This window comes from Photinus pyralis, unplaced genomic scaffold (assembly GCF_008802855.1).
Source record: "Photinus pyralis isolate 1611_PpyrPB1 unplaced genomic scaffold, Ppyr1.3 Ppyr1.4_LG1, whole genome shotgun sequence".
Lineage (NCBI taxonomy): Eukaryota > Metazoa > Arthropoda > Insecta > Coleoptera > Lampyridae > Photinus > Photinus pyralis.
The window spans coordinates 24,423,828-24,450,813 of NW_022170249.1; the positions used below are offsets into that span (position 1 = coordinate 24,423,828).

Below are 26,986 nucleotides of genomic sequence, written 5' to 3' on the forward strand. Positions count from 1 at the left end.
CAAGCGTGAGGCTGCAAACTATCTGACTCGCGACGGTTGGAAAGCTTGCCTCTATATACTTAAATGTTTGAAATTTGATTTCGGTTAATTTAAATAAGTACATTTACACATTAACTACGCCATAATTTGTTATTACCGGGACAAATTATATAATAAATAAACCCTTGAACTTGGTTTCCTTAAATATAACGTTTGATGCCTAGAAAAAATGAACTAGGAACCGACATCAAATTCAGTGGGTTCTTTTGATTGCAAAATACATTGGAAATACAATATTTTTTCGTTTAACAATTTCTTCTTGTAAATATGCAACAGATTAAAATTTATCTTTCTCAAAAGTATCTACAAAACTACATAAATACAACTAACCTTAATTTACCATTTTTCTTGGACGTGGATACACTGGAAGTCTTACTACAACCTTTTTACTCGTCAATTTGGGGTTGATATCAGATTTCGAAAGAACTGCATACTTAAACCCACCGGTAAGGAAAATTCTCTGGGATGGAATTTGAAGATCGAACGGACAATAAATGCCTGCTCTCAATGTTGATTTGTTTGCTGGTCAATGAGACTTGGTCCAAAAAACGTTTTGCATACTCACATTCACTGTTTAATTTAAATTTGGAGAATTCTCTCGATTGCATCAATTTACTATTTATGTTAGCGGCACTTTACATTTATTTTTATTTGATTTTACAGACAGTTTTCTTTGTCGTAATTCCGCGCGGCGCATGAATTAATGTCACCTCTCTGTTACTTTAGTAAACTGCACAAATACGAGATAAAGTTTCCCAAGGAATTTGCGGTCGTTTCGAATTGCGAACGATGTCTTTTCATTGCATGGATCGCGGTTTCGAGTTTTTTGCGCATTTGTGCTGGAATTGTTTGTACAAAAATTCCATTCGGAAAGATATGGCTGGTGTCTTTAGAGGAAAGGTATCTGACCCTTCAGGCATTTAATCGCGACGAGAAACACCAGTTTACAAAACGAAAGGTAGAAAATGTGAAATCGCGTTTCATGCGGCGAAAAGCAAAATTTAATTTAACACGCGAACACATTAAACGCATTTGAATCGAATGCTTTTTTGCCAACCCATCGATCTTACTCAGGTTTTTTATATCGACGAGCTGTGATATTACTAATTTCCTTTGAATTCGGAAATTGACATGAACTGGTGGTGTTTTATGAAGGATATCAATCATTTGATTTCCTATCAGGCTTTTCCTCAAAACCATTTACATGCCGTACGTCCTTTAGAAATGGCTAACGTTTGGAAAAGTACGGCGATAAATTTCTGTCTGCGCCTATTGTAAACGTAGCACCCTATATATTATTTCATTTTTGTAATCTACGTAAAATTCCATTTACATTTCATGTATAATGTCCTATACCTAAAGCTCCTGTTTTACCGTCGATGAGTAAATATTCGTAGTAATCGTCTTTCACTTCATTAAACCTAATCTTTTTAACATTTTTCGAATTACACACAATATGTGCATCGTTTTTCGCCTCCTTTTGTTTACACTCGCTTGCTTTGTGTCCAAATTTATTGCAGTTAAAACAATTGATCTCCAAGGATTTTGAATTCGCGATATGTCTCCTTTGTTCTCAATTTTAACACTTCGCGTCGTATAGAATTTACCTTATTTCTTTCATCTTTGTTTTAAGTTGCCCTCAAAAGTAAATCCCCAAAACTCCTTTATGCGTTCCTTCGTCATGTGAATATCAGTAATTACAATTCGATTGTATCGAAAACCAGTATGTAATCAAACGTTATTCAACGAAAATAACAAAATTTATCTTTAAGCTTCAGGTGGAAACCGTGTGAGCTCAAAAGGGCGCGTTCTCCAAATCTGTAACAGACAATAACACAACAAACAAATAGAAGGAGAGTGAATCGCGCTGCACATAAAATATTGCGAAATAGCAACGTTTAACGTCTGACACGGAGGCAATTGTATATAGAAATTGTAATTAATACTCAAAAAGAATTAATAATTCGAAGGACGATGTATCGGGGCAACTCTAAGGTTTCGTTATACTTGCGATTACCAATATCGAAGTGTAGGTCAATAAATTTCGCGTGGAAGTAGGTCACAGGTAATAGTTGATAGAATTGAAGTCAGATTTTCGCAGCCGGTAATGTAGAAACTCATCTATGGCGTATGTTCGTCCACATCAATCTCGATAAAATGGCGGGTCCAAGTAAAAATATTTGAGATATCACCGAGAAAAACTGAAAATATTAAATTTAGTTTTAATTTTCTCCAGCTTAAACGTTCGGAGATGGACGGTTCCCATTACCTCCTTTTTTCGAAGAATCTAAATATGTAATCCGAATTTCTAAAGCACGCTAGATGTAGAAGCTCCTACTTTCTTTTTTTTATGGACGCCATATTGAATTTTTACGGAATGATATAGAAACCAAAAAAGAAATTAATTAGAATACATTCAGCAAGATCTAGTTACCTGTGGATGTTTTGTTGAGAAGTGAATGTAAAACTCTCGATTTTAAAACTTTTCTTGTAAATTTATATAAAAGTATCGAGTGTGACATTTCATAATTTTTTTTTGTCCTCTATCTCATTCCGTAAAAATCCAATATGGCGGCCATAAGAAATAAGGAAGTAGTAGCGTGTACCTTCTACATCTAGCAGGCTAATGAAATTCAGATTCTCCGAAAAAAAGTGTCCCTTGAACGCCCATTTCCGACCTAGGGAAAATGAAAACGAAATTTGACATTTTCAGTTTTTCGGTAATATCTCGGTTACTTGAAGATTTTTTAAAAATCAAAAGCGTTTTTTAGTCATAAAAAAGGCAACTTCGCCCCCCCATTTAACCTACACTATATCTCTCACCGTTGCGGAGATCCCAATGGCGAGCTACGAATTTGAACTACCCTGCCTGGTATTGTTTAAATGCAAAACACAGATCCGTACAAACGTTTCAAAACAGCCACAGTCACAGACATCAAGAGAAAGAAAGAACCACTCCAAAGATAATATGACAAAGCCAAAACAAACTGTACGACCTCGGTCGGCGAAACTAAGAACTATTTGAAATAAGAAATCTCTTATTCCTCTGTCAGATGATTAGGGTTTGTGGCTCCTTACATTGACTGAAATCCGAACTTCAAATAAATAAATGGTACTGCTCGCCCCACGTTAGGCGCCAAAATAAATGCTGTGACCCAAACAAGACTCTGCATAAAATCTGAAAATGATCGAATTAATTTGTTTTGTGCAAACATTTTAAATTCCGAAACCATCCCTTCCGTCAAATAATATTTAGTGCAACGCGTCCTGTAATCCCCATTTCTCGCTAAATTTTCGAGTTACGACGATTACGAACGTAATTAAGCGTAATCCTCCTTTAATTTATGGATTTGTGGGGTATCATTACTCTGACGCGACGCGGGTACCTACCGTAAAGCGAATTTCATAATTAAAAGTGGCACATCCAACGGATTTCCGCTCCATCGAGTTTTCCTTTTGCAAATGACTCGAGGAGATCAGATGCGAAACTACGTTCATTGAAATCGTTGAGTGGAGTCGACATTGTTAAATTAAAAACGAACTTGAGTAATTGATTCACCTGTTACGCTTCAACGTTTTTTATTTCTTTTGAATGAGGGATAAGCTCTTTCTTAGTGTTCTCTTTCAATTTGTCTAATCCGTCCGAGATGATCCCATTTTCAATACTCGCTCTCTGTCAGATTAATCGCATTCAGCAAATTAATTCCAGCTTGTAGCATGAGCTTCGGGTAATTTTGACGAATGACGTCATATGACCCCAAACAATTAGTTGGTGATTAAGTGTGAGGCGCAGCAAAATTAGAATAGAAAAACGAAAGATTATAACGAAGTCCTGTTCCCTATACATTCACGCAGAAGTAATGGGGAGGAATATTTATTTTTGTTATAAACCGTTACGTGCCCTGTTGCATAAGCAGCTTCATTCCCTAATTTTCCTATTATATGCCTACTTAGATACACCAGCTGGGGGTAGTGAAATGGTTATTAACTTTTTTATCTTCCTCCATGTCGCACCTCTTGTTTAGAATATGTTTTGCTTTCCTTACAGAACGTACATGCAGTCAGCGCTTTAATTATTTATGCGGCGCAGATACGCTTCATTTACATTAATATCTGCAGATGGATCAGATATGAGCTTGTGTATATTCACTACATGAATTAGGTATGATGCAGTTGCGCTCGCTTCTTTTTTAACGCCGTTTTCAAATCAATAACAATGCTGGTGCATTTCTGATACCAAAAGGCATGCAATTTTACAGTCCAAACCGATTTAAAAAATACACATCTGAAACAGTTGCAATATCATTTCCTTTTGAGAGGGTATTTTTCTTGTGACATCACTTTCTTTTTTTTAATATGTATAAATCTTGTCAGATCTGTCTGGGAAATTGTAAAATTACGACCCTATATTATTTTCTCAAAGCTTCTCCTTTGGGACGCATTTCCAGGGGAATTTATTTTTCACTCTCCTTTCGATTCTTTGCATTCGACTTTCATATTGAATACGATGTCCAAATTGGATCTTCGCCTCGCGAACTGCATTTAATTGTTATCTGTCCGCTTATCAAAGTTATTCCGGATTTAAGGAACAACATGTCGAAGCCTATTTGATTAAACTCGGATTATGAGAGAGAGATCAGTAAGTAATAAATAACATAAAAAATCTTGAATGCCATTTAAAAGAAATCGATGCAAAAAAGTAATTTGTTGCTATTGCCAGTTTCTTTTACGTTTGATTAACGTAACAACTATTTTTGTTTGTATTTGTTACGTTCACTTTGAGCAAACAACAAAATTACCACGAGCGAAGCACATGGTAAGCTCTGGTAAAGTAGAGGTAGAGATCTATATTCTGGTTTTTTTAATAATAATAATAATGATAATAATAATAATTTTGGTAAGTATGAATTACATACTATTCCTATATTTCCTTAATGTGTGTGTGTGTGTGTGTTTTTTATTATTATTATGGTTATTATTATTATTATTATTATTATTATTGTTGTCGGTGTTTCTTGTGAGAACTCAGGTCTAGCGTGGTTAACTAATCGCACGGATTAAAATCAAGTATTATTATTATTATTAACTGGCGTGAAAAGAGCGGCCAATCCTAGCGGCCAAAATTTCCGAACATACCCGAAGCGAAAATAGACCCTGCCACTATTATATATACCTACGAACGACGTACAGACACAGACACTAATCGTTACTTGATTTTAATCCGTGCGATTAGTTAACCAGGCTAGACCTGAGTTCTCACAAAAAACACCGACCATAATAATAATAATAATAATAATGTATATTTTGGCGAACAGATGAGTATCCAATTAGCGGACAAAATCCATATAACAAATACGCGAGCAAGTACAGTAACAAAAAGAGAAATTTAAATATATATATGAGTAGAATAACAATAAAATTAAAATCATATAGCAAAGACAAAAAATATTTTAACATTTCTTATAATATTAATTATTAACAATGAAAATCTAAAAATTGAACCTTTGGCAAATACAAGATATAGTTTTTAGAAAACATGTTACAATACTTACACATTCTATAAAATGGCGAATTCTTTAAAATATTAGAATTACAATAAGGTATCTAAAATGTAAGCTAACAAAATAAAATAAACAGGGTAGTCAGGCTTAATATCAAAGCAGGCTTTCGCAGAAAACAATGGAGAGTTAAATGACTATCAAAGAAATATAGTAATTACAATTCGATTGTATCGAATACCAGTATGTAATCAAACATAGCATTTGAACTCTGATTGTAACGGCCTTTTGAGCTCAGAAGGGCGCTTTTCTGCCTTATCTGTAACGGATAACAACAAAAACAAACAAACAAACAAGAGGGGCACAATATTGCGGTAGCAATGTCTAACGTTTGACACTAGGGTAAATCGTATACCAAAATCGTAATTAATACTCAACAAGAATTCAAATGACTTGACACTACCAAAAGCAAAATTATGATTGGCAACGAATTGTCCGTACAAATCGATGTATAAAGCATGAACGTGACGTTAACTCAAAAACGACCCAGCTCTGTCCGAAATATTGCATTTTTCCTTTGTAGATACCTTCCTCCAACATTTTCGAGATATTCATAATTAAGTTTTTACATTGCCGGTAGATGTGTCTCACGTTTTTTCTGCCCTTTAAGAGTACCCTTCTCCGACACTCTGTTCTGTGGATATTTGCACTGAAAGTGTTGACGTCACCAATAGATATATTTCTTCCACACGTCCCAATCGCTCTTTGTGACAACTTTCCTCCGACAATCTATCGTTGAGATATGAGGGATTATTTATATCCGATCACAATAAGGAGGAGGAGGCTATGGTTGGTACAAATTAATTTCTTTCGTCAAGACCTTTCATAAGAGCACCCCCAAACCCCTTCTTTTGATAAAGAATTAGAAAGAAGGACGGTAGTTGGCGGAAAACAGTTCCTTTTGTTGAGACATTTAATTAGAATACCATGAAAGACCACATTCTAGAAAGAAGGACGGTAGTTGGCGGAAAACAGTTCCTTTTGTTGAGACATTTAATTAGAATACCATGAAAGACCCCATTCTCCCCCCCCCCCCTCCCCCGCCCACCGACTGATCTCGAGACGGAGTCCTGCAGGAAAGTTATACTTTGTGAAGTGAGACAGTTTAATAGAATACTATTAAGGGTAGAACGTGACCCCCCCCCCCCATTTTCAAAAATTTTACTTAGCACCACTAAAGGCATGCGTATGCAAATTTGAGACCAGTTGGTTGTCGCATGTAAAAGTTGTGTAAGTTTTACTTTCAAAAACGGTATCTCAGGAGATAATGGTGGGGGAGGGGGGGGGCTTCTTGAGACAGAAAAATTTGATGACCGTCTAGCACACCTCGAAGTATAGGCTACGTATTGCAAAAATTCGAGGAGTCTAGGACCGTACCTCTAAAAGTAGTTCAAAACCGCCCAAATGGGTCCGGGCGGACGGACAGACGGATAAAACACAACAATAGCACATTTTTTTAATTCTTAAAAATGCACTAAAAATAATTTGCACGATACGTGAACAAATTACAAGTGTACGCAAGATCACAGTAAAAAAGGGATAGAATGGCAAGGTGCAAAGCGTGAACTCTAGCGGCAAGCGAATGAACTAAGGTCAATGAAAGATATATTTATACCTTATTATTCTCTCCGAATTTTACTCCCTCGCCGCGTATCTATGAACCTACAAAACACGGAACGCCTCTAGCGGCGAAAATAAAACACTAAGGTAATAAAAAATAGTATAGAAATAACTTCCATCATAACAGTACGCTTACGTTCGTTTATTGATTGAGTGACTAAACGGATTTACAAAAGAAATACCTAGATGGCGTAAGAATAACACTTAAATTTGGACAAGGAAAAAGAAGTGATATATAATTCCAGACGCCCCCCCCCCCTCGGTCTACGTTTTTGGAAGGGGAAGGTTGTATCCCTTTTTCCTGAAGAGCATAAGTGCTAACACTAACCGTTTTTAAGTTTTTAAGGCGCAGCAGCGGGGGTTTGGAGAGTATGGAATAGTCCTCAGTGAAAGTTGTATCCGTTTTTCCTACTGTATACATTTTGGTATAAGGCCTAACACTAAGCGTTTTTCAGTGAAAGCGCAGCACCGGGACTCTGGGCGTATTTAGTAATCCCCCCCCCCTCAGCCAACTAAGTGTGTCCCAAGCAAAGTGGGTAATCGCATCTTCTTCTGCTGGGGGGGGGGGGGGATTCCAGACGTTTTTGGGAAAGGAGAGTTGTATCCCTTTTTCCTGAAGAGTATGAGTGCTAACACAAAACGTTTTTTTAGTAAAAGCGCAGCACGCCCGGGTGTGGGGGGTATGGGATACCCCCCCAGCCAACAGAATGCGTCCTCAGCAAACTAGATAATCGCATCTTTGTCCCCAGTACTATGTTTTTGGGAAAGGAAGTTGTATCGTTTTTTTTCTATAGAGCATTCCACTTAGCAGGATCGTGGTTCTAAGTTCGATGGATTTTCTCGTTATCGTATACGAGGTTTGTCCGAAAAGTATCCAATCTTCGTTCGTATCTTTTCATCATCCGGGTCGTGTTATATCCTTCGAAGTAGTCCCCCTTCCATTGAACTACACGCTCCTAGCAGAGCACCCGCATCTCAAAGCAGTCCCCGAACGCAGATTTTGATATGATCTTCAGTTCGGGCGTCGCATTACTATCAATCATCTCAACGTTCGTCGAACCACTGGAACGCTATTTTCAATTTTGGGACATCCAGTCGCAGGGAGCTAGGTCGGTACTGTACGGAGACTGGCGAAAATGTACAATCTTGTGTTTCGCCTCAAATTCGGTTTGATGAATGCGCTGGCATGCTAGCGTGGTGAAGTCGACGTGAAGTTGATCAATAAACACCGCTTCTACTACCGTGTCGTTAGCAACTGTTAAGCGACCAAGGGATTTTCCACAAGCAACACTTCCTGTATCGTCAAATCGCTTCACTACACGAAGAATGTGGCGGCGAAAGTTCTCGTAACCAACGACATGTACAGGATATGCCTCTTCTCGTTTCCATCTTTACTTCCATTACGGAATTAAAAGCAGCTTATTTGCTTCCAAAGTAAAAGGCATTGGGCAGTATTACAAACTAAAACGATAAAACTGATTTAAAATGTAATTACCCAACTGGTTCAGCCGGTTATTTGGGAAAATAGCAAAAGTCAGTAACATAAGCCAATCCTCAGATATCGACGGTTCTCGTGATAAAAGGGCACACGTTTCATTTTCGCTATGAAACCTCCAGGTTACAATATGTCTGAATGGAGTTGGGGATATAAAGCGTCTAGACTGACTCTTTTTGCCTTCACGTAATTTAAGTACAACTCGTTGAAAAATACGAGCCACGTTCAAGCTCATTTGAAAATCGAGAGACCTAGGAGAATCTGATTTAGAAACATGATAATTACGTAAGATAAACTCTTCGTTTTAAACAAGAAAGAATCTCAAAAGAAGAGAATAATTACAGCCGTTAACTTAATGTGTCTGTTGTTGAAAGTTCAGCGTTCTCGATAACGCCCCGCTGCGCCAAAGTTTTCTCGTTGGCCGCACCGGAATCATTTCGAATCAGAAAAGCTCCTTTATTAAATGAAACCGTAGTACCTGCATCGACTATTTACCGTTATTGATTTTGTAATTAAGTAAATGTAAGTAAAGGCAATGGGGGGTAAGTCGAGCCCTTTGAAGAATTATTCAAAAGTCTCGCTGCACTCCTGTTTTTCATATTTCATTTAAATTAGTATAGTCTCCATCTTTAATTAAAAGAGAAGATTGGCCAACTGTCGCTTCCTTATTTAAAAGCAGCGCTAAATCTAGAATTTCAACAAATTATGAGGAAGGTACCCATTCTTGATCAATTTAATTCATGTCAGTAGAACAGAGGCACTATCTATCTCCCTCCACTTTTTGTGACATCACAAGATGACGGGGATTCACAGAAACGAACGATAAAAGATAATTGATAGGAAAGACGTTGAATTAATTAGAAATTGGATGAACAATTTGTTAAATTGTGAGGTCTCAGTTAAATAAAATTGGCAGATTTATTTTCGGTTTTTAATTTGATTGCAATTTTGCTTTTAATTGGTGAGCATTATTCGTGGACTTCGCTCTGATTGATCGATTTTTTGCGGTTTCGCGGATTTAATTGAATTAATTTAATTATTTCTTTGAAAATATAATTATTTTATTCGATTTAAGGGGAGCAGTAGAGAAAAAGAGCCATATTACAAAATCTAAGCTATTTTTGAGAAATTATGCATTTACAAAGCGTTCAAGCAAAACAAAAAAATAACGTTTTCCAAATTGTTGTTGCTGAAAAATCCTTATTTTTCCTAAATTTACACACAGTATTCACTCGCGACAAGGAAGACTAACAGTAATTAGAAAGAATTTTTCTTTACAGTGCAATTAAGAACGTGACATTTTCAATTAACTACATGCGAAATTTGATCACTCATAGTAGGCGGGGGACACTTTGTAACCCTAAGCCCCAATCTTCAAATGAGATTATTATTTTAAAAAACTCTTCGACAATTTTTTTCCTTAACTCAACAAATTCTCTCCATTTCCGTTATCCGGCCAAGAATTGCAGCGGAACTTTTTTTTCGAATTTTCAAAAGCTAATTCCAGATTCGTGATTTTCATGTTCAAAAACCCCCAGATACCAAATTTGATCGAAATCAGAACTTTTGTCGCACCCCCAAATAGGGGTGCGCCCCTTCGTGGTAGGAATTTTGAAAAATTTTTCTTAAAATCGGATAGAGCATACCCGAAAACCTATTCAAAGACGTGCCACTCAACTGTTATGGTTGCTGAGAAAAAAATTAAAGAATTTCACCACTTCTTTGGGGGTGGCTTCCAAACTAAACACGTTGGGCCCTCGGTTTATTTGTAAAAAGTGCTTGTCTTGATCCCCTCTATCACCCAATTTTTTTACATACTTATATGTAACACCCTGTATAAATATTATATGAAGAATGGTAATGGCATTAGTTCATTTAAATGACCGGCGATTTTTCAGCGAAAATTGTAGGTAGTACATATTTTTTTCTCTTTTTTTCCTGTCTTCTCTATAATAATGTTGGGTAAACAAAGTGTTGTAGACGCTATTTCAGTTGAGAACCTAACATCATGACACCCTGTATATGAGAAGCATTTCAATTTAGTAAAAATCGGGGAGGGGGGATATTTACGAGTACACATAATTTGGTTTTATTTCATTTGAATTTGTAGTTCTGTGGTGTTATTTTTTTTAAGAATTGTTTGTAACTGTGTATTGTTTATTTAGATGTGTTTATTTATTTGTCAAAATGTAGGCACATGGTTGTTCGCGATAAGAGATTTTGTTATCGGACGAGCTTTATTTAACGTACGCGTTTTGTCATCGCTCTTAGATTTAAGATTTTTTTATTTCTTTTGTCGAACGTTTGCGTGTGGGGTAATTTGTCTAAACAAGCTTTGACGTTCTTTTCATGTGTTTCGGAATAAATTTTTGTCATTGTCAATCAAATAATTGTGTCTATTCGAACCCATTGTGCCACTCGGTTACAGTTTTCAAGTCAGATTTTTCTCGTGTCCAAGAATTGTTCCGGGTTTGTATAGTTAATTCTTTGGAATTTTCAGAGGTTGGTCGAGGCTAGTGAGCCCCCTAAGTTATTACGTCAATATTGGAATTTTTCTTGGGAATAGTTGCCAAAGGTGCACGAGGGGAAATTATAAAAATTCAATTTTTTAATTTTGATTTGTTTTGCCCGAGTTTTACCCTTCAAGGAAAAGGTGAGAAGAACACACTTGATACTTGATCAGTTTAGGGGTATCCGGAAAAACAAAAAATTTAAAGTTTGTTTAAATTATATTGTGTATTATGATTATAATAATAACTGGATCATTAGTATATTAATTATCGCAAAATAAAATGTTAAAATATTGAGAGATCTTTGGGTCGAAAATTTAAGTTTACGGACTGTGAAATTGTGAGACTAAATTGGTTAGTTTTGATTATGATTTAAGATCGAGGGTCTATGGATTATTAACATAATAATACAATTCTAAAACTTACATCTTTAAACCTTTTTTATTAAAAATAATAGTCTAGTTTGTTAAAAAAATGTATTTTATATTCTAAAACAAAAATAATAATGTGCGTATGGAGTACCTACATAACGTCATTGTGTAAACCACCACAACACGTGCGTTAATTAGATTTTGCCTAACAACAAAATTTCTTATCGCAAACGACCAGATGTAACCTTTTATAAAGCACGCAAACTTGTACTTTATATTTGTCACCTACGAGTAAATTAATTTTTTCATCTAAATCGAGTAGCCACTAAACCTGGATTACCTGTAATGAAGTTATAAAATATTAAATTAACTTTCACAATTCAGCTACTTATCTAACAGTGCTCGTTTACGGGTATTGCAAGGTTAACTTCAAAAGCGTTTGGAAAACCACGTTCTTAATTGCACTTTAAAGGAATACTTTCTCATTTCGGTCAGTCTTCAATCGTTCGCAGATGCGTTAACATGTGTATCGTTACTAATTTTATCGTCTCCTAAAATGTACGCGATTATAGTGACTATTAACTGTGCATCCCTTTCGCGTGTGAATATGACGTGTAAACTTGGAGAAAATAAGGATTTTCAGAGATATCAAACTAGGAAAACGTTATATGTAAGTATCGAACCTTTTTTGTTTTTTGGACGCTTTGTAAAATTTGATTTGGCACAAAAAATAATTTATGTTTTGCATATGGCGTGTCTTTCTCTACCGGTCGCGTGCCAGAAATAATTAATTGATCAAAATCAAAGAAATAATTCAATCAAACTTGTAAATGTGTATACATTTTAATTCCATTTGGTGGATTAGGCTCGATTAATATTTAACGAAGATGGCGAAGGCGCGTCATGGGAATCTCCATTAATCTTATTCCGTTGCTTTTAGCTGTCGCTTTCTTAAGTGACTCACATTTCATCTCCCGCCAAAAGACTAATAAATAAGAAACAAATTACACGCTTATTCCATCATAAAAGCAAAGATCCAAAGGACGTTTTTTTTTAATCAAAAATTAACGCTTTTACGATGCTGAGTTCGCTTAATCCTCCAGCAAACTGACAGTGTGCCAGAAGTGTACTTCAAGTAAAATAAAAGTATACGAAATGGTTGCTCTGCAATAAACCGTTTCACATTACGACGACATGCAAGTCGCTACAAATTTTTAAAGACGTAAAACTATCGATAAAATAAACTACCCTTATCATTAATGGATAGTACAATTTTTATGATTGATGATCATTGGGTCAAAAATGCAGCCCGTTTCCAATTAATTTATGGAAATTGTGCGGAAAATGGATCGATTACTCTTTCATAAAGTGTAAATAATGGCATTCATGTTAGATTGATGGCGTATGCACTAGGTTAAGTGCTTGCATTAAGGAATTAGGGTGGTTAATGTATTTGCATATACATTGGAAGGGGATCTCGCATTGAATTTTCGTTAACATCGAAATCGTGTTGTCTTTAATTTTCGTGATAGTTTCCGGCGAGGTTTCCGAGATATTGAACAAAAACCACAAAATTGAACTTTGAGACGGTAAATTTTGATCCTAAGTAACAGAAAAAAAAATTCACCCCCGTATATTACGATTAGTTCTTCATTTGTTTTAAGAAGTTATTTTGGTTGCATAAAATTAGGCGTCCTTGAGAAGAGTTTGTCACTTAAAAAGTAGACATAGGGAAAGCAATACCCACAAATCCCTATGTCTACTTTTAAATGAATATCACTGTATTTGTTACGGTCAAAGTGCTTAATGCGGCGATTATTCATAATAACCGGCCAACGTGAATAATTGAGGGAAGGAACAGCCCCCGGAATGATTTTTTTTTAATTCAATATTTTCTTAGTTTGATAAATGCCAGTAGTTTCCCTTCTCCTAAAGTTTTAAAAGGAAATGCACATTTCCCGGGAATTGGGAATAATCGTCGCATTTATACGTATATACAAGGCTGCTAGATGGCGATCGCGTCGTTGGGTTTGAATGTCATAATTTGAATTGACTGTCATTTTTGCCAAATGTCACTGTGATTTGATGTCTATGATTCTGAAACACTGATTTCCTGATCAAATGATCTTCCGTTTTAGATATTTGCGAACTGGAAGTGAAAGTGAAATAACAATTGATTTTTTGTAATGAAATAACTAATACCACGGCTAGCTCAGTAATGAATAAATGTTCAATGACTTTCACCTTGCGGACGGTTGGTTCTTTATCTCCACTTATGATCTGAAAATAAAACCCTGATATAAATTACCTTTATAACTTAAGGTTTTGACAGCCAACAAAAGCACGAATTAATTGTCTTCATTTTTACCGTTTACCGTTTTATGTATAATTTATTTATTTATTCCCTCTTGTTCTGCGCCCTCAATAACCTTTCGCCCAAGCACAAAGTGTCCCACATACTGTTTTTAGAGGTGCTTTTAATGCTATTAGCGTCTCATATACACAAATTGATTAATAAACTGACTTTTTAAGTAACTTTCTACTCCAAATATAGCGCAACGAAGTGTTTTGCACCTTTGACCCCAACGCGTTAATGGTAACAATTATTTGTAAAATAATAAATATAAATAAATTAATAAAATAATTTTTTTTTACTCAAAAACGCCATAAACGTGATGGCGCATTGTGGTTAAATAATGTCAATTTCAAGGCATTTCTTTATAATTTATTTGTGTTTTGTATAAAACAACCTCAAACTACACGATGCTCTCTCGACGAAAGCTGAAGCAAAGATGCGGTCCCGTTTTGGAGACGGCGCACACAGTTTCCCCGTCGAAAGCGTCGCGCGACTTCCAGCTCTCTAAAATGTGTGCATCATCATAGGCTATACACTGTGTCCAAGATAAGGATGTCTATCATGGAGATCTCCGAAACCATAGAAGATGCTTTAAAGAAAACCAGAAAATTCACATTGCTTCCGAAGATATACCAGAAAAACCGAAATTTGCCGATGTTTACTTTTTCCTGGTGTCATTTGAGCAGTTACAGAAAAATAAAAAAACACAATTTCTAATTGCCACTTTGAGGGCCTTGTGCGTTGGTGCACCATCCTGTTGAAACCAACAGTTTCCAACTTTTGTTTTTTTTGTGTGCGACATACATCGTTGGATTCGTAATGGACAATGCTACTCAATACAGTACCTATGTATTTTTTCTACGGGCCATATAAAAAAATAACGCAAAAAAATCGAAACGTCGTATTGACAATTTCTCAACGGTGTCTTGTAGAGCTCAAGAACTGGCAGTGAGGAAGTGGTTTTTATTTTCCTGTAACTGCTCAAATAACATCTGGAAAAATAAAGACCCAATTGGCCAATCGTTCGGTTTTTCTGGAATTTTCTGGTTTTCTTTAAAGAATGTGCAAGGTAACAATGTACCCGTGCCTTTATTTATGGAGCGTGTATACGCTTCTTTACAAATTCACTACATTGTCATCAATAGATGTCGCTAACAAATGACACTTTGTAAAGTCACTAGATATAGAAAGTACCGCAATCATCCGCCATTTTTGGGCAAATTTGCTGCCAACTTAAAAAAATTTACAAATAAAATCTGAATAGCTGTAATTTTTTATAACCTAACTTCACAGTACTGTCATGTTTTATAAAAATATATACAGATATCTCCAAACAGGTGGAACAATCCCTAACATTAAAGCTACCAGAATCTGGTAGCTTCCCCCATTTTTGGGCAAAAATCATGCGCTCTCTCTCTCTAACACACGAGCCCAATGGATTGCGGTACTTTCTATATTTAGTGACTTTAACACTTTGTTAAAGTCACTAGATATAGAAAGTACCGCAATCACCTGCTATTTTTGGGCAAATTGCTGCCCACTTAAAAAAATTTACAAATAAAATCTGAATAGCTGTAATTTTTTATAACCTAACTTCACAGTACTGTCATGTTTTATAAAAATATATACAGATATCTCCAAACAGGTGGAACAATCCCTAGCATGAAAGTTACTAGAATCTGGTAACTTCCGCCATTTTTGGGCAAAAATCATGCGCTCTCTCTCTAACACACGAGCCCAATGGATTACGGTACTTTCTATATTTAGTGACTTTAACACTTTGTTATCATTTGTTATGGTTAGTTAGCGACATCTATTGATGACAATGTAGTGAATTTGTAAATTATTTTTATTATTTTATTTCGGGCACTGTGTATATGTACATTCCACATGGAGATCTCCCATATATAAAATGCTCTCTAACGAGCAAATAAAATAATAAATAATAATAAATTCAGACTAAGCGATGCAGGAATATCACGATAGTACGAATGTAATGCTGAAAACCCTAAAGTTCTACGATATTCCGTTGGCGAGATCGCGATCGATTTCCACTCCTAGAAAAATTAAAATGAATTTAAATTTCTACGGCACTGGTAAAATTTTGACTGTAACAATTTATAAAAAGCTTAAAAGGCGCTCGAACAGCCGACAAATATTAATGAAATGAGCGGGACGGGGCAGCTCTAATCTTTGTCGTATCTGGCCAAGATTCATCCAATATGGCTTTTCTTGTTTGTGCGACTTATGGGCATTAGTAGTATAGTAAAGCCGATCCGGGTGCACTTTGACCTTGAGTTTTCCGCATGCGACAATTCCAAGGTTGAATTACTGCACATGCACCAAGTCACTAAAGTCATGGTGGTTGTAGTCTAAACTAATAGGTCTGCTCATCAGAAACGGATCTGTCGATTTCTGATGATCAGATAAACAGGCTTGTTAGTTTAGACAACAACCATGATGATGACCTTCAGTTCAGTGGGTTCGTGCGCAGTAGTTCGACATTGGAATTTGCGCATGCGCAGAGTGTGAATTCTTCGAGCATCGATTTCTTCAGCTTCTCCGGCGTTTTCGGATTTTTTAGTGCCGGAGGGTGGTATAGTATATCCCACAGTGCACGACAGTTGACAGTTTTGCTGGGGGTGATTCCATACCCTCCAGATCCCTAGGCAACACGACTCGGTTACCCTTGAAGACTCCCATGACGGATGTTGGGAAAAATTATCATATCCCCTTCTCCCAATAAGTACTACAGGGGAATTAGGGTACATAGGGTTATAGGGAAAAGGTTCTTTTTTGTTCGGTGGTTTTAAAATGTCGCCATTTTCTTTCACAAACCGTTCCCTTAATCACAATCTATCACAAAACAAAAATGTTTCGAAATTACTATGTAAATTGGGACATTCGCGTGCAGGATTTGCGATAAAAGTTTCACGGCATGGAAAATTTTGCATTTTTATCCTAAATTCAACTATTTGATCATTGCGATCGAGTTTGTAGAGCAATTCTTCTCCATTAGGCTTATACATTCATGAATACATAATGCCTCAATTACTAAACATACAAATTTTAGTAGGGGCTTTCAATTTTCTTACGAAATTTCTCTACCTAATAACTGATGTTTCTTTGAGAGCTGAAGTTTATTTAAAGTTTAAACTAAACAATCTAGAAAGCTCTGGAAACTCTTTGAGATTATTAAACGATATTAAATAGTGTTAAGTGCTCTTGAATATTAAAGGTCTAGAGTCTCAGAAACTCTTCGATACTTTGGCCCTCTGATTCCTTAAGAGTCTGAAGGTTCGACCTTCAATCACTCTAAACCAATAACAAGTACCTACATTTAAAATTTGTTTCAGATGCTCTTGCGGCCGGAAGACTACAGCACATTCCCCCTCGTCAGTGGGAGAAACCATCCCCGGCGAGGTATGGCTTCCTTCGAAACACACGAGAGCTTCTCCGACTGACGCTTATGGCACAATCGAATTTCAAGGCGGTCCTCATCCAACAAAAGCTCAGGTAATACCTCTACACTTAGATACATAGGTATATACAAGCTGCGAAAGACGGACAGACTTTTTTGGATCGGCTTGTTTTTTAATTTTCAATTGCCATTTTAGCTTTCAAATATTTCCACTTTTATCTGGATAATCTGCTTTAGCACGGTTTCTAGTTTTTGGGGTTCATCCTGTGGCCCTCTGGAAGAGGTTTACCTGTTTTTTTTACATTCAGGGTGTGCCGTAAAAACAAATCGGTTAAAAAAGTGTGTTTATGTACGAATGCTTGAAAATGCGATGATTACAGTCGCAATTAGTGGCCATAATTTGCAATATTATGGCCTAGTCCATAATAATAAAGCTAAACGGCCGCCTGTCAATGTGACAGTCGTACTTGGGTGTCAATCCAAGGTAAATTCAAGTATTGTAGAAATACTTGACAATTGCTTGGCATCTGTTGTCAATGATATATAGATTTTATCGTTTATTGAATTCCCTGAAATTTTCATTGTTAAGGGTTGTTGCAGTCGTACATAAAGCTTTGTATACTCGTATATCGCGTCCATAAATAGGCTTTATGTCTTACTAACCTATCATAGCACATTTTATATCTGTGATACGCGGGCATAAAGTACCACTTTATGCCCTAGGGCATTAAGTATCACCATAGTAACTCATTCATACTTAATGACAAAACAAACTAATATTTGCAGGTAGAGAATGCAATACCGGGATTGCGGGATCCCGAAATACCGGGATCCCGCAGCATTTTTGCGAGATTAATACCGCACATAAATGGAGCGGGATCCCGCGGGATTTGCGGGATTGAGGAATTTGTCGACCAAGGGGACGACAAGAGACAATTTTTTTTTAGGGTCTCAAAAAAGGCAGTCTACAACCTTCCTTTTTTACCAAAAATCGACTGCACCAAAAATTCTCGGGAAAACACTTTTTCTTATTAATTTTGGTACGTAGAATCCAAAACAATTCGTACTTTTTCGATCAGACTTCTCAATCAAAAGTTATAGACTAGAAACCAATTTCGAAAGAAATTCAAAGGGCTGTAACTTTTGAACTAGTAGCCCAATCTTGGAACTGTTTGAAATTATGGATTCTACAGGCCACATTCTATAAGAAAATTTTTTTTCCGAGTCGATCTGAGACAATTTTTTTTTCGGGCCTCAAAAAAAGGCAGTGTATAACCTTCCTTTTTTACCAAAAATCGACTACACCAAAATTTCTCGGGAAAACACTTTTTCTTATTAATTTTGGTGCGTAGAATCCAAAACAATTCGTACTTTTTCGATCAGACTTCTCAATCAAAAGTTATAGACTAGAAACCAATTTCGAAAGAAAATTCAAAGGGCTGTAACTTTTGAACTAGTAGCCCAATCTTGGAACTGTTTGAAATTATGGATTCTACAGGCCACATTCTATAAGAAAATTTTTTTTCCGAGTCGATCTGAGTCAATTTTTTTTGAGGGCCTCAAAAAAAGGCAGTGTACAACCTTCCTTTTTTTACCAAAAATCGACTGCACCAAAATTTATAGGCCCTCGAGCTTTTTAACTTGTCGCCCTCGAGAATATAAACATCACTATTATGCCTTTAATACATAAATAACTATTATGGGGACTCGCCTTGTTTGTTTGTGCCTCGCTCACAAGCTCGCTCGGCTAAATAAACGACTCGTTCCAGATAGCTATTATACTGTTTACGTTATGCTTGTAATATCATTTACATTCTTTATTTCAGTATGCAAGGGTATCCTACGACACACGGCCTGAACTCTTACTGCAGTTATTCACAAGAGAATGGAATTTGGAAGCGCCCAAACTCTTAATCACTGTACAAGGCGGCAAGGCTAATTTTGAACTTCAGCCCAAACTGAAGAAGGTACTCAGAAAAGGTTTACTCAAGGCTGCCAAAACAACGGGCGCTTGGATTTTTACAGGAGGCACCAATACAGGTGAGTGCCTTGAACAAGTGCGTGGCGTTTTGTACATCGTTTCGAATTTCAGGGGTCACGAGGCAGGTGGGTGACGCACTGTTACTCGAGAGATCCAGCGGCCGCGTCGTGTCACTTGGAATCGCTCCCTGGGGAATTGTGGAGAACAATTTTGAATTGATAGGTTTGAACCGTGATGTGCCATTCCATTCCATATCATCTCCTAGGTATAGTCATTTGATTTTATTCCACGAACTTATAAATTAAGATGGACTGCTGATCAAACAATTGCATAGAGGTAGAAATGGCCCTATGATGTGCACGTTTTAGTTATTTTCTAGGGGAATTTTCCTAGTGCTCTATTGCAGCCTTTGAAAATGACATGTGACGTGTCACAGTAATTTATTTAGAAAACGTGAGGTTAATGCTTGTTTATTAGTTGATTTGAATTTCGCCCCAAGTGAGTGCACATCATGGCTGCCCGCATGTAGGTGTCATTTGTCATTTCAGCATCTTAATTTATAAGTTCGTGTTTTATTTGCAATTTTATTTAGGAAATCTACTTTCATTAAGTACAGCACATTCCAATATGTCAAATACATTAACCGTCCACTCTGGGGTGACATTCTGCCCGTAGTCTCTAAGGAAGTCTGTTTGTAGGGCAATCAAAACTAACTTCGTACTTTCTTTGCCCTCGAACCATTTTAAAGACAAGCTTCTAAGACAAATTTCGCACGTTTTTCTGTCTCCGATCCTTTTCAAGTTGACTTCCGTGGGCACCATTATCTTGATATCGACCGGCGAAATTTTGATAACCTTCTTTTGTAGAGCTGTAAGTTTGTCATTTAGCACGGAGACGAGCTTGAGCCGCGCGGTTTCGGTTAGTAGTCCGTTTAATCGTTCCAAATCTTCGGTGTGAATGATCTCTGAAATTTTACAAATTGCCTGAATCGAGCCGAAAATGAAGGCGCCCTCTGAGAATTCGGGGTCCCACGTTTTTTGCAGATACTTAAATTTCGCTTTCGTTCTCAGCCATCTGAATACTTGCGGGATGTAGACTAGGTCGGGTGTTTTTTCCGAGTTGCTTCGCAGGTAACGGACGCTGTTGTGGTACGCGTGTGGGTGTAGGCGCAAGGTGAACAACTGGCAAATTTTTCTTAAGGTTACGTAGGGATTGTACAATTTTAGAGTTTGGCCGAAAAGTACTACCATGATGACTTTGAACGACAAATTTACATGATTTGTGTCATTTTGACATTTTCAAATGGGAAAGTATACTAGATTATAGCCTTGTTGAGGGTGCAAGACTCCGCGCTAAATCAAAACGGGAACAGGAGGGAAAGAGTAATGAAAATAATAGTCCCTCGCTCACACGATGTGCCCTTGACCAGATGGAGGAAGGCAGGGAAGATTTTCTGACCACCAACCGCTTCAACTCTTCAATGAGGATGGACTACAAAGCTGTAGATTTAAACTGAAAAATCAGAGGATTTGGGCACCTTCCTCCTATGCCAAATGGTGTTACCTCCATGTCCTTCCATGAGTTGAGGGCCTTCTTTTCAAAAATAAATTGTTAGGGCCGTATTTAGTAAGCGAAGATTACTTTTGCAATGTGGTGGGAATGTATGTAGAATTTTAACAAGTTAAAAAGTAATCGTAAACGATTTACATAAAGCGCATTTCCACTTGCATTCATTTCCCATGCTTCCAATGCTTTTCTAAATAAGAAAGTTGGAACTGCGCATGCGCAAACCTAAATTTTGAAACTAATGTTAGATTAAGCGAAGATTACTTTTGCAATGTGGTGGGAATGTATGTAGAATTTTAACAAGTTAAAAAGTAATCGTAAACGATTTACATAAAGCGCATTTCCACTTGCATTCATTTCCCATGCTTCCAATGCTTTTCTAAATAAGAAAGTTGGAACTGCGCATGCGCAAACCTAAATTTTGAAACTAATGTTAGATTTTCCTTTGCTCCAAGCGCCAAAGTATCAAATTTCATTTAAATGCTTCCATAAATAAAAAAGTTGACACTGCGCATGCGCAAAACCAAATTTTGAAACTGGCGTTAGATTTTCCTTTATTCCTAGTGCCTATGTATCACAATTCATTTAAATTCTTCCATAAATAAAAAGTTGGCACTGTGCATGCGCAAAAACAAATTTTGAAACTGGCATTTGATTTTCCTTTATTCCAAGCGCCTATGTATCAAATTTCATTTAAATTCTTCCATAAATAAAAAAGTTGGCATTGCGCATGCGCAAAACCAAATTTTGAAATTGGCGTTTGATTTTCCTTTATTCCAAGTGCCTATGTATCAAAGAAAGTTAATTGTATTGCTCCAAACACCGTGTATAATTAAAAAAAAAACGTTAATGTGTTCTGGATTTTCACGACGAGTTCTAAATGCGTTCTGGGACTGTTTCCAATCAGAATCATAATGCTCCTCCTTCCCGCTGTACTCTGCACGGATCGGCTCTATAATCCTACTTTGAGACCGTTTCTTAGATGTACAATGAAATTGGCCGTCCAGTTGAACTCTGCACGGACCAGTTACAGAATCCTAATCGTGTTACTGGAAGCCACCAAAGAAGTTGCGCCCCTCCCCCAAGGAACAGCACCCAATCAACACCATGCCACTTGCAATGGACAATCGAACGTAACATAATTTGACACTATCTACGGACAGGTGCCAGCTGGGGATGACATCTCATCAAGAAATACAGAAGGGACTCCACACGCACCTCATAGGGAAGAACCCCGGCGCCTCCGATAGTGCTGTTTACCTTGCGAACACCGCCACAGGAGTAACGCAAGTTACGACCTACCCTATCCACAGGAGAGGCGCTAGAGGGCGCAATACAAACGGTCCACAGAAACCAAGCTTGATACCGCAGCCGCTACGCGAACTACCAGACCAACTACATAAAGTAGGCGACAGGATGATGGAGAGATTCAGGAACCAACACGTCTGGAAGTTCTACTTGAAGTACACGTGCCCTTACCCTATACAAGCCCTGGCGGGTACGAACACTTACTGGGCCAGATGAGGGAACGACTAGGGAAAAACAAGCACCTATTGGCTGGCGTGCCAGACGCAACCGCAACATCGATTTTATAAACAACTCTGAAACCAACACCAAACCAGTGGCGTAGCATGCTCAAATGGCGCCTAGGCCTAGGCCAAACAGTAAAATTGCGCCCATTCGTAAATTACCTTAATATAAAAGAGGATATATACGATTTTCAGTGGTTTATTTTAATTTTTAAATTTAATAATTAACGATTTTAGCGCCCCCTTTTGAACGGCTCCAAGGAACGTGCCCTGCCTGCCCCACCCTAGCTACCCCTCTGCACCAAACCACTTCTGTTGGGCAAGTCTTCCTCCCCTTAGCACGCTCCTGAAACTGCGGATTTGGACTCAAGATTTTCGGCTGCAGCGCTAATCAATCCCCAGCTCTGCCGCTATCCGCCATCCCCGTACACACTTCCAATCCTGCACACATTGTTATATGTGTTTATAGCATAAATATTATGTTCCTCGTAAGTACAGTTTTGCTGCCGACTGCTTCATTCAATCCGGTAACAATCGAGGTAGCCCCACGGAAATTTTTTAACGCTCTCTTTTTTTTCTCGGAAACGCTGTGTCTTTGTCCTCAACGCCGAGATGGCTCGATGGAGATGATTCAATTGACTTTATTTCCTTTTTCGGAATCCACCTAGTGCAGGAGCATGAAAAATGGACGTATTTAACTCAGTTCACATTGTTGTTGTCTTAATTACAATGACCCGCTTCATTTACCTCATCCCAAATATACACACGTACTGCAGTATAATATTATTTTACTTTATTTACATCTAAATTAATATTGCATTTCTAACCGCGTTTGTTACTATATACTTCTAGTTCCCTTTTAGCTTCCCTAGGGTTAAATAAAAAGCCAACTTGGGTTATCTTTCGTTTTTTCTTCTTGCGAGAATAAATTAAATAATGAATTTCCATTCAATGCTAAAACACACATCTACGCAGGCAAGGTTACCGTTGCGTATCTATATCTATATTATGCATTTTTAGTAACTTCGACCCCCCCCCCCCCCCCTCATTTCCGGGCCCCCCCCCCCCTTGAGGCAGCGGAGCGGTGATAATTGAGAGTGGCTAAACCAAGGTGGATAACATGTTTTTCTTATGTTGGGGGGGGGGGTTACCACATGCTTCATGTCATTTACTTACACGTCTATTGGTCGACTCGGCTGATAAACCCCGCCCGCGGCTCACGTCACGCGCCGTTCCGTTCGGCTAATCATAGCACATCTTGCCATATTTGAAAAATTCTGGTGCCTGTACCTTTCTGGTAAAAAGCGGAATCGGAGGCGGAGATGGAAGTGAAAAAATTGCGGAACTTGCGGAAGTCTGTTGCGTCACGTTTGTTGTATTTTTTTTATTCAAAAGAGACCTATTTTAGTGACCAAAAACTATAAGTTCAGACATAATGGAAGGCTGTACCAAATAAATAAGAGAATCTTTAGTTGTGTCTGAATGTGAACCGAATTCAATTTTTTTTTAGGTCTAAATTTGCGGCATTAAACAATAGGCACGCCTACTTCCTTCTCGTGGACAACGGTACGCAGGGAAGGTATGGAGCGGAAATAGTACTTCGTAGAAAATTAGAAAAATTTATATCAATTCAAAGGTTGCATCCTTGTACGTAGTAATCGCAGAGACGCAACTTTCTTGATTTTTATTATTTCAGATACTCATAGCAGTACTCCTGTAGTGTGTTTAGTAATAGAAGGTGGTACCAACACCATTCGGGCTGTGTTAGAATACGTAACTGACAATCCTCCTGTTCCTGTGGTGGTGTGCGACGGTTCTGGACGGGCTGCTGATCTCATCGCCTTTACCCATAAGTACAATTACGTCGAATTGTGTTCGTGTTTCATTCCGACTTTTAGATACGCTTGTGATTCGGAATCCGGTGAACAAACTGTTTTAGAATCGATGAAAGACTACCTAATCAACACTATCCAAAGAACGTTCGAGGTGGGTTTAGAGCAATCCGAATGTCTCTACACCGAATTACTTCAATGCACGCGGAAAAAAAATTTGGTAAGTACTACTATTAACTTCAAAATCGGATGCCGAAAATTAATTTCAGATTACAATATTTCGAATATCGGAAAAATACGAAGGCCAACTGCAAGAGTTAGATCAAACAATTTTAACCGCCCTTTTTAAATCGCAACATTTAAGCCCTTCTGAGCAGTTGAGTCTGGCGTTAACGTGGAATCGCGTGGATATCGCTCGGTCTGAGATATTTGTCTACGGTCAGGAGTGGCCGACGGGAGCTTTAAATGAAGCCATGATGCAAGCGCTGGAGCACGATCGGACGGATTTTGTAAAACTTCTGCTGGAGAACGGGGTTAGCATGCGCAAATTCCTTACGATACCGCGCCTAGAAGAACTTTATAACACCAAACAGGGCCCTAGTAATACCTTAGGTTATATTTTGAGGGATGTTAGACCTCACATTCCGAAGGGGTACGTTTATACGTTACATGACATTGGACTGGTTATTAATAAACTGATGGGAGGGGCTTACAGGTAGACATTTCCTGGAGTAGGTTGATTAATAATCGGGCGAATTTTAGGGCGTTTTATACTAGGAGAAAATTTCGTCCGATCTATGCCAAGGTAATGAATAAAGTTCCTCACATACACAGAAACTCGACCTCGTTTGTGCGTTACTACGGAAACGCAATGAGCTTACTAGCCGAAGCGCTCCCCAGTAATCAAGCGCTATGCTTATTCGATTATCCATTCAATGAGTTACTGGTAAGTTGCGAGCCCTTGGAGCACCCACGTTAACGTGACAAATGTAGATTTGGGCTGTCTTAATGAAACGACAGAAGATGGCGCTGTTAATGTGGCAACATGGCGAAGAAGCACTGGCGAAAGCGTTAGTCGCGTGTAAGTTGTACAAGGCTATGGCGCATGAGGCGGCCGAAGACGACATGGAAACCGAGGTCTATGAAGAGCTGAGAAGCTACGGTAAAGAATTCGAAAACATAGGTAAAATCTGTCCTATAAATTCACCGGTGGTAATCTTTCGATTGTAGCACTAGAATTACTGGACTTTTGTTATCGACAAGACGACGATCAAACGCAACAACTTCTAACTGTCGAACTACAAAATTGGTCCGGGCAGACCTGCCTAAGTTTGGCGGTCGCCGCCAATCACAGAGCACTACTGGCGCACCCCTGCTCCCAAATAATTCTCGCCGATTTATGGATGGGCGGTTTGAGAACGCGCAAAAACACCAATTTAAAAGTACGCATTAACCTAACGCCCCAAATTGAACCAATATTTATTACTGTCCCAGGTTATACTAGGCCTATTGTGTCCGCCGTACATCCTGAGGTTGGAATTTAAATCTAAGGAGGAGCTGCAGCTAATGCCGCAAACCGAGGAGGAGCATCTCGAACTGGAAAACGACGACGACGATAAGTCGGAGTCGGAGAAAAATCCCGACGAGGAGGTGAGTCACGCTGCGCACGCTTTTCAATTGTTTTAGACAGAAACGTGATATTTCTTTTAGAAACGATCTAGAAGTTTGAGCATACGTAATAAGTCGTCCACTCGACAGGGTGTTAAGGTAGCTTTTTGCAGCTATTATTTTAATGTCTTTCACTGCTTGGGTATTGCTTTTTTTTTAAATTGAGTTCTAGCGCTGATTTCTGTGAGGTATGAAATTAGCAGGGTTTATTTTCGTTCGTGCTTGTACATTCCCGACTGAAATGGCCTGCGTTACCGCACGTAAAGCACCTGTTTCTTTTTGGTCTCGTACAGTTTCTAGCTAAATGTCTTGGATCGCCGCAATTATAACATTTCCAGTTTGATTCGTTCATGCTACTGTTGCCACTTTTTCCTTTCTCTCCGCTATCGGCGCTATCCATAAGTTCTGTCTCCCTCGATCGACGTCGATCTGTCAATTTGTCATTTTCAACCACATCTGTCACTTCCGCCATCTTGATTCTCTCCTCTCATCCTACACGTACGCGCACCAATCGGCAATCCTAAATACGCACCAGTTTTAAATTTTAAATTATTGCTAACAGACAGTATCTTTTAAAGTTCTCTGAATTGTTCTACAGTCTTCTTGAGGGTCTCTAGATTCAATTAACGAACCTCAGGAGTTTTTATTTAGTGGAGTCCTTTGAAGAAGCGTTTATTAGTCCAGTAGGTATTGGGGGAGTTGTGAGTGGGAAAATTCTTTTTTCTTTGACGTATGCCGCCTGCCGCCTAATTTTGGCAGTTTGGCCCGGGGTATTTTGGCAATTGGCCCGCGGTGCTTCAACAGTTGGTCCGGGGTGTGACGCTATCCCAACGTGAACGCGAAGTCAAATGCCATTCCAACCAAACCTATAACGGACCTTTATTTGTATTGACTTCGCTAAACACATGAACAGGATCATTCACGTTTGTGTTGGGTTCACGTTGGCGTTGGGTTCACGTTCACGCTTGGTTTCGCGTTCACTAAAGTCACTAAATATAGAAAGTAGCGCAATCCATTGGGCCCGTGAGTTAGAGAGAGAA

General features: G+C 38.1%; 2 protein-coding genes across 3 annotated transcripts in view; one reads left to right on the forward strand and one right to left on the reverse strand.

Annotated features, from left to right (window-relative positions):
• Positions 1-26,986, forward strand: part of LOC116178345 (transient receptor potential cation channel trpm) — a 105,542-nt gene that overhangs the window by 63,941 nt on the left and 14,615 nt on the right. The window contains exons 3-14 of one of the 2 annotated variants that reach the window (XM_031497817.1): positions 17,306-17,465; positions 19,197-19,410; positions 19,463-19,616; positions 23,957-24,093; positions 24,143-24,299; positions 24,345-24,498; positions 24,548-24,993; positions 25,041-25,224; positions 25,272-25,461; positions 25,509-25,720; positions 25,773-25,928; positions 25,989-26,045. In XM_031497817.1, coding sequence (XP_031353677.1) covers positions 17,306-17,465; positions 19,197-19,410; positions 19,463-19,616; positions 23,957-24,093; positions 24,143-24,299; positions 24,345-24,498; positions 24,548-24,993; positions 25,041-25,224; positions 25,272-25,461; positions 25,509-25,720; positions 25,773-25,928; positions 25,989-26,045 — 2,221 coding nt within the window. The remainder of the gene's footprint in view (positions 1-17,305; positions 17,466-19,196; positions 19,411-19,462; positions 19,617-23,956; positions 24,094-24,142; positions 24,300-24,344; positions 24,499-24,547; positions 24,994-25,040; positions 25,225-25,271; positions 25,462-25,508; positions 25,721-25,772; positions 25,929-25,988; positions 26,046-26,986) is intronic. The other variant, XM_031497823.1, reaches the window with a different exon arrangement.
• Positions 19,684-20,652, reverse strand: LOC116178362. The gene has a single exon (XM_031497834.1). It carries the CDS (start codon positions 20,599-20,601, stop codon positions 19,936-19,938), a length of 666 nt encoding a protein of 221 aa, XP_031353694.1. The 5' UTR covers positions 20,602-20,652; the 3' UTR covers positions 19,684-19,935.

Bases quoted from the DNA above. Each gene is read 5' to 3' on its own strand.
- LOC116178362 (XM_031497834.1), bottom strand. From the start codon at position 20,601: ATGGTAGTACTTTTCGGCCAAACTCTAAAATTGTACAATCCCTACGTA.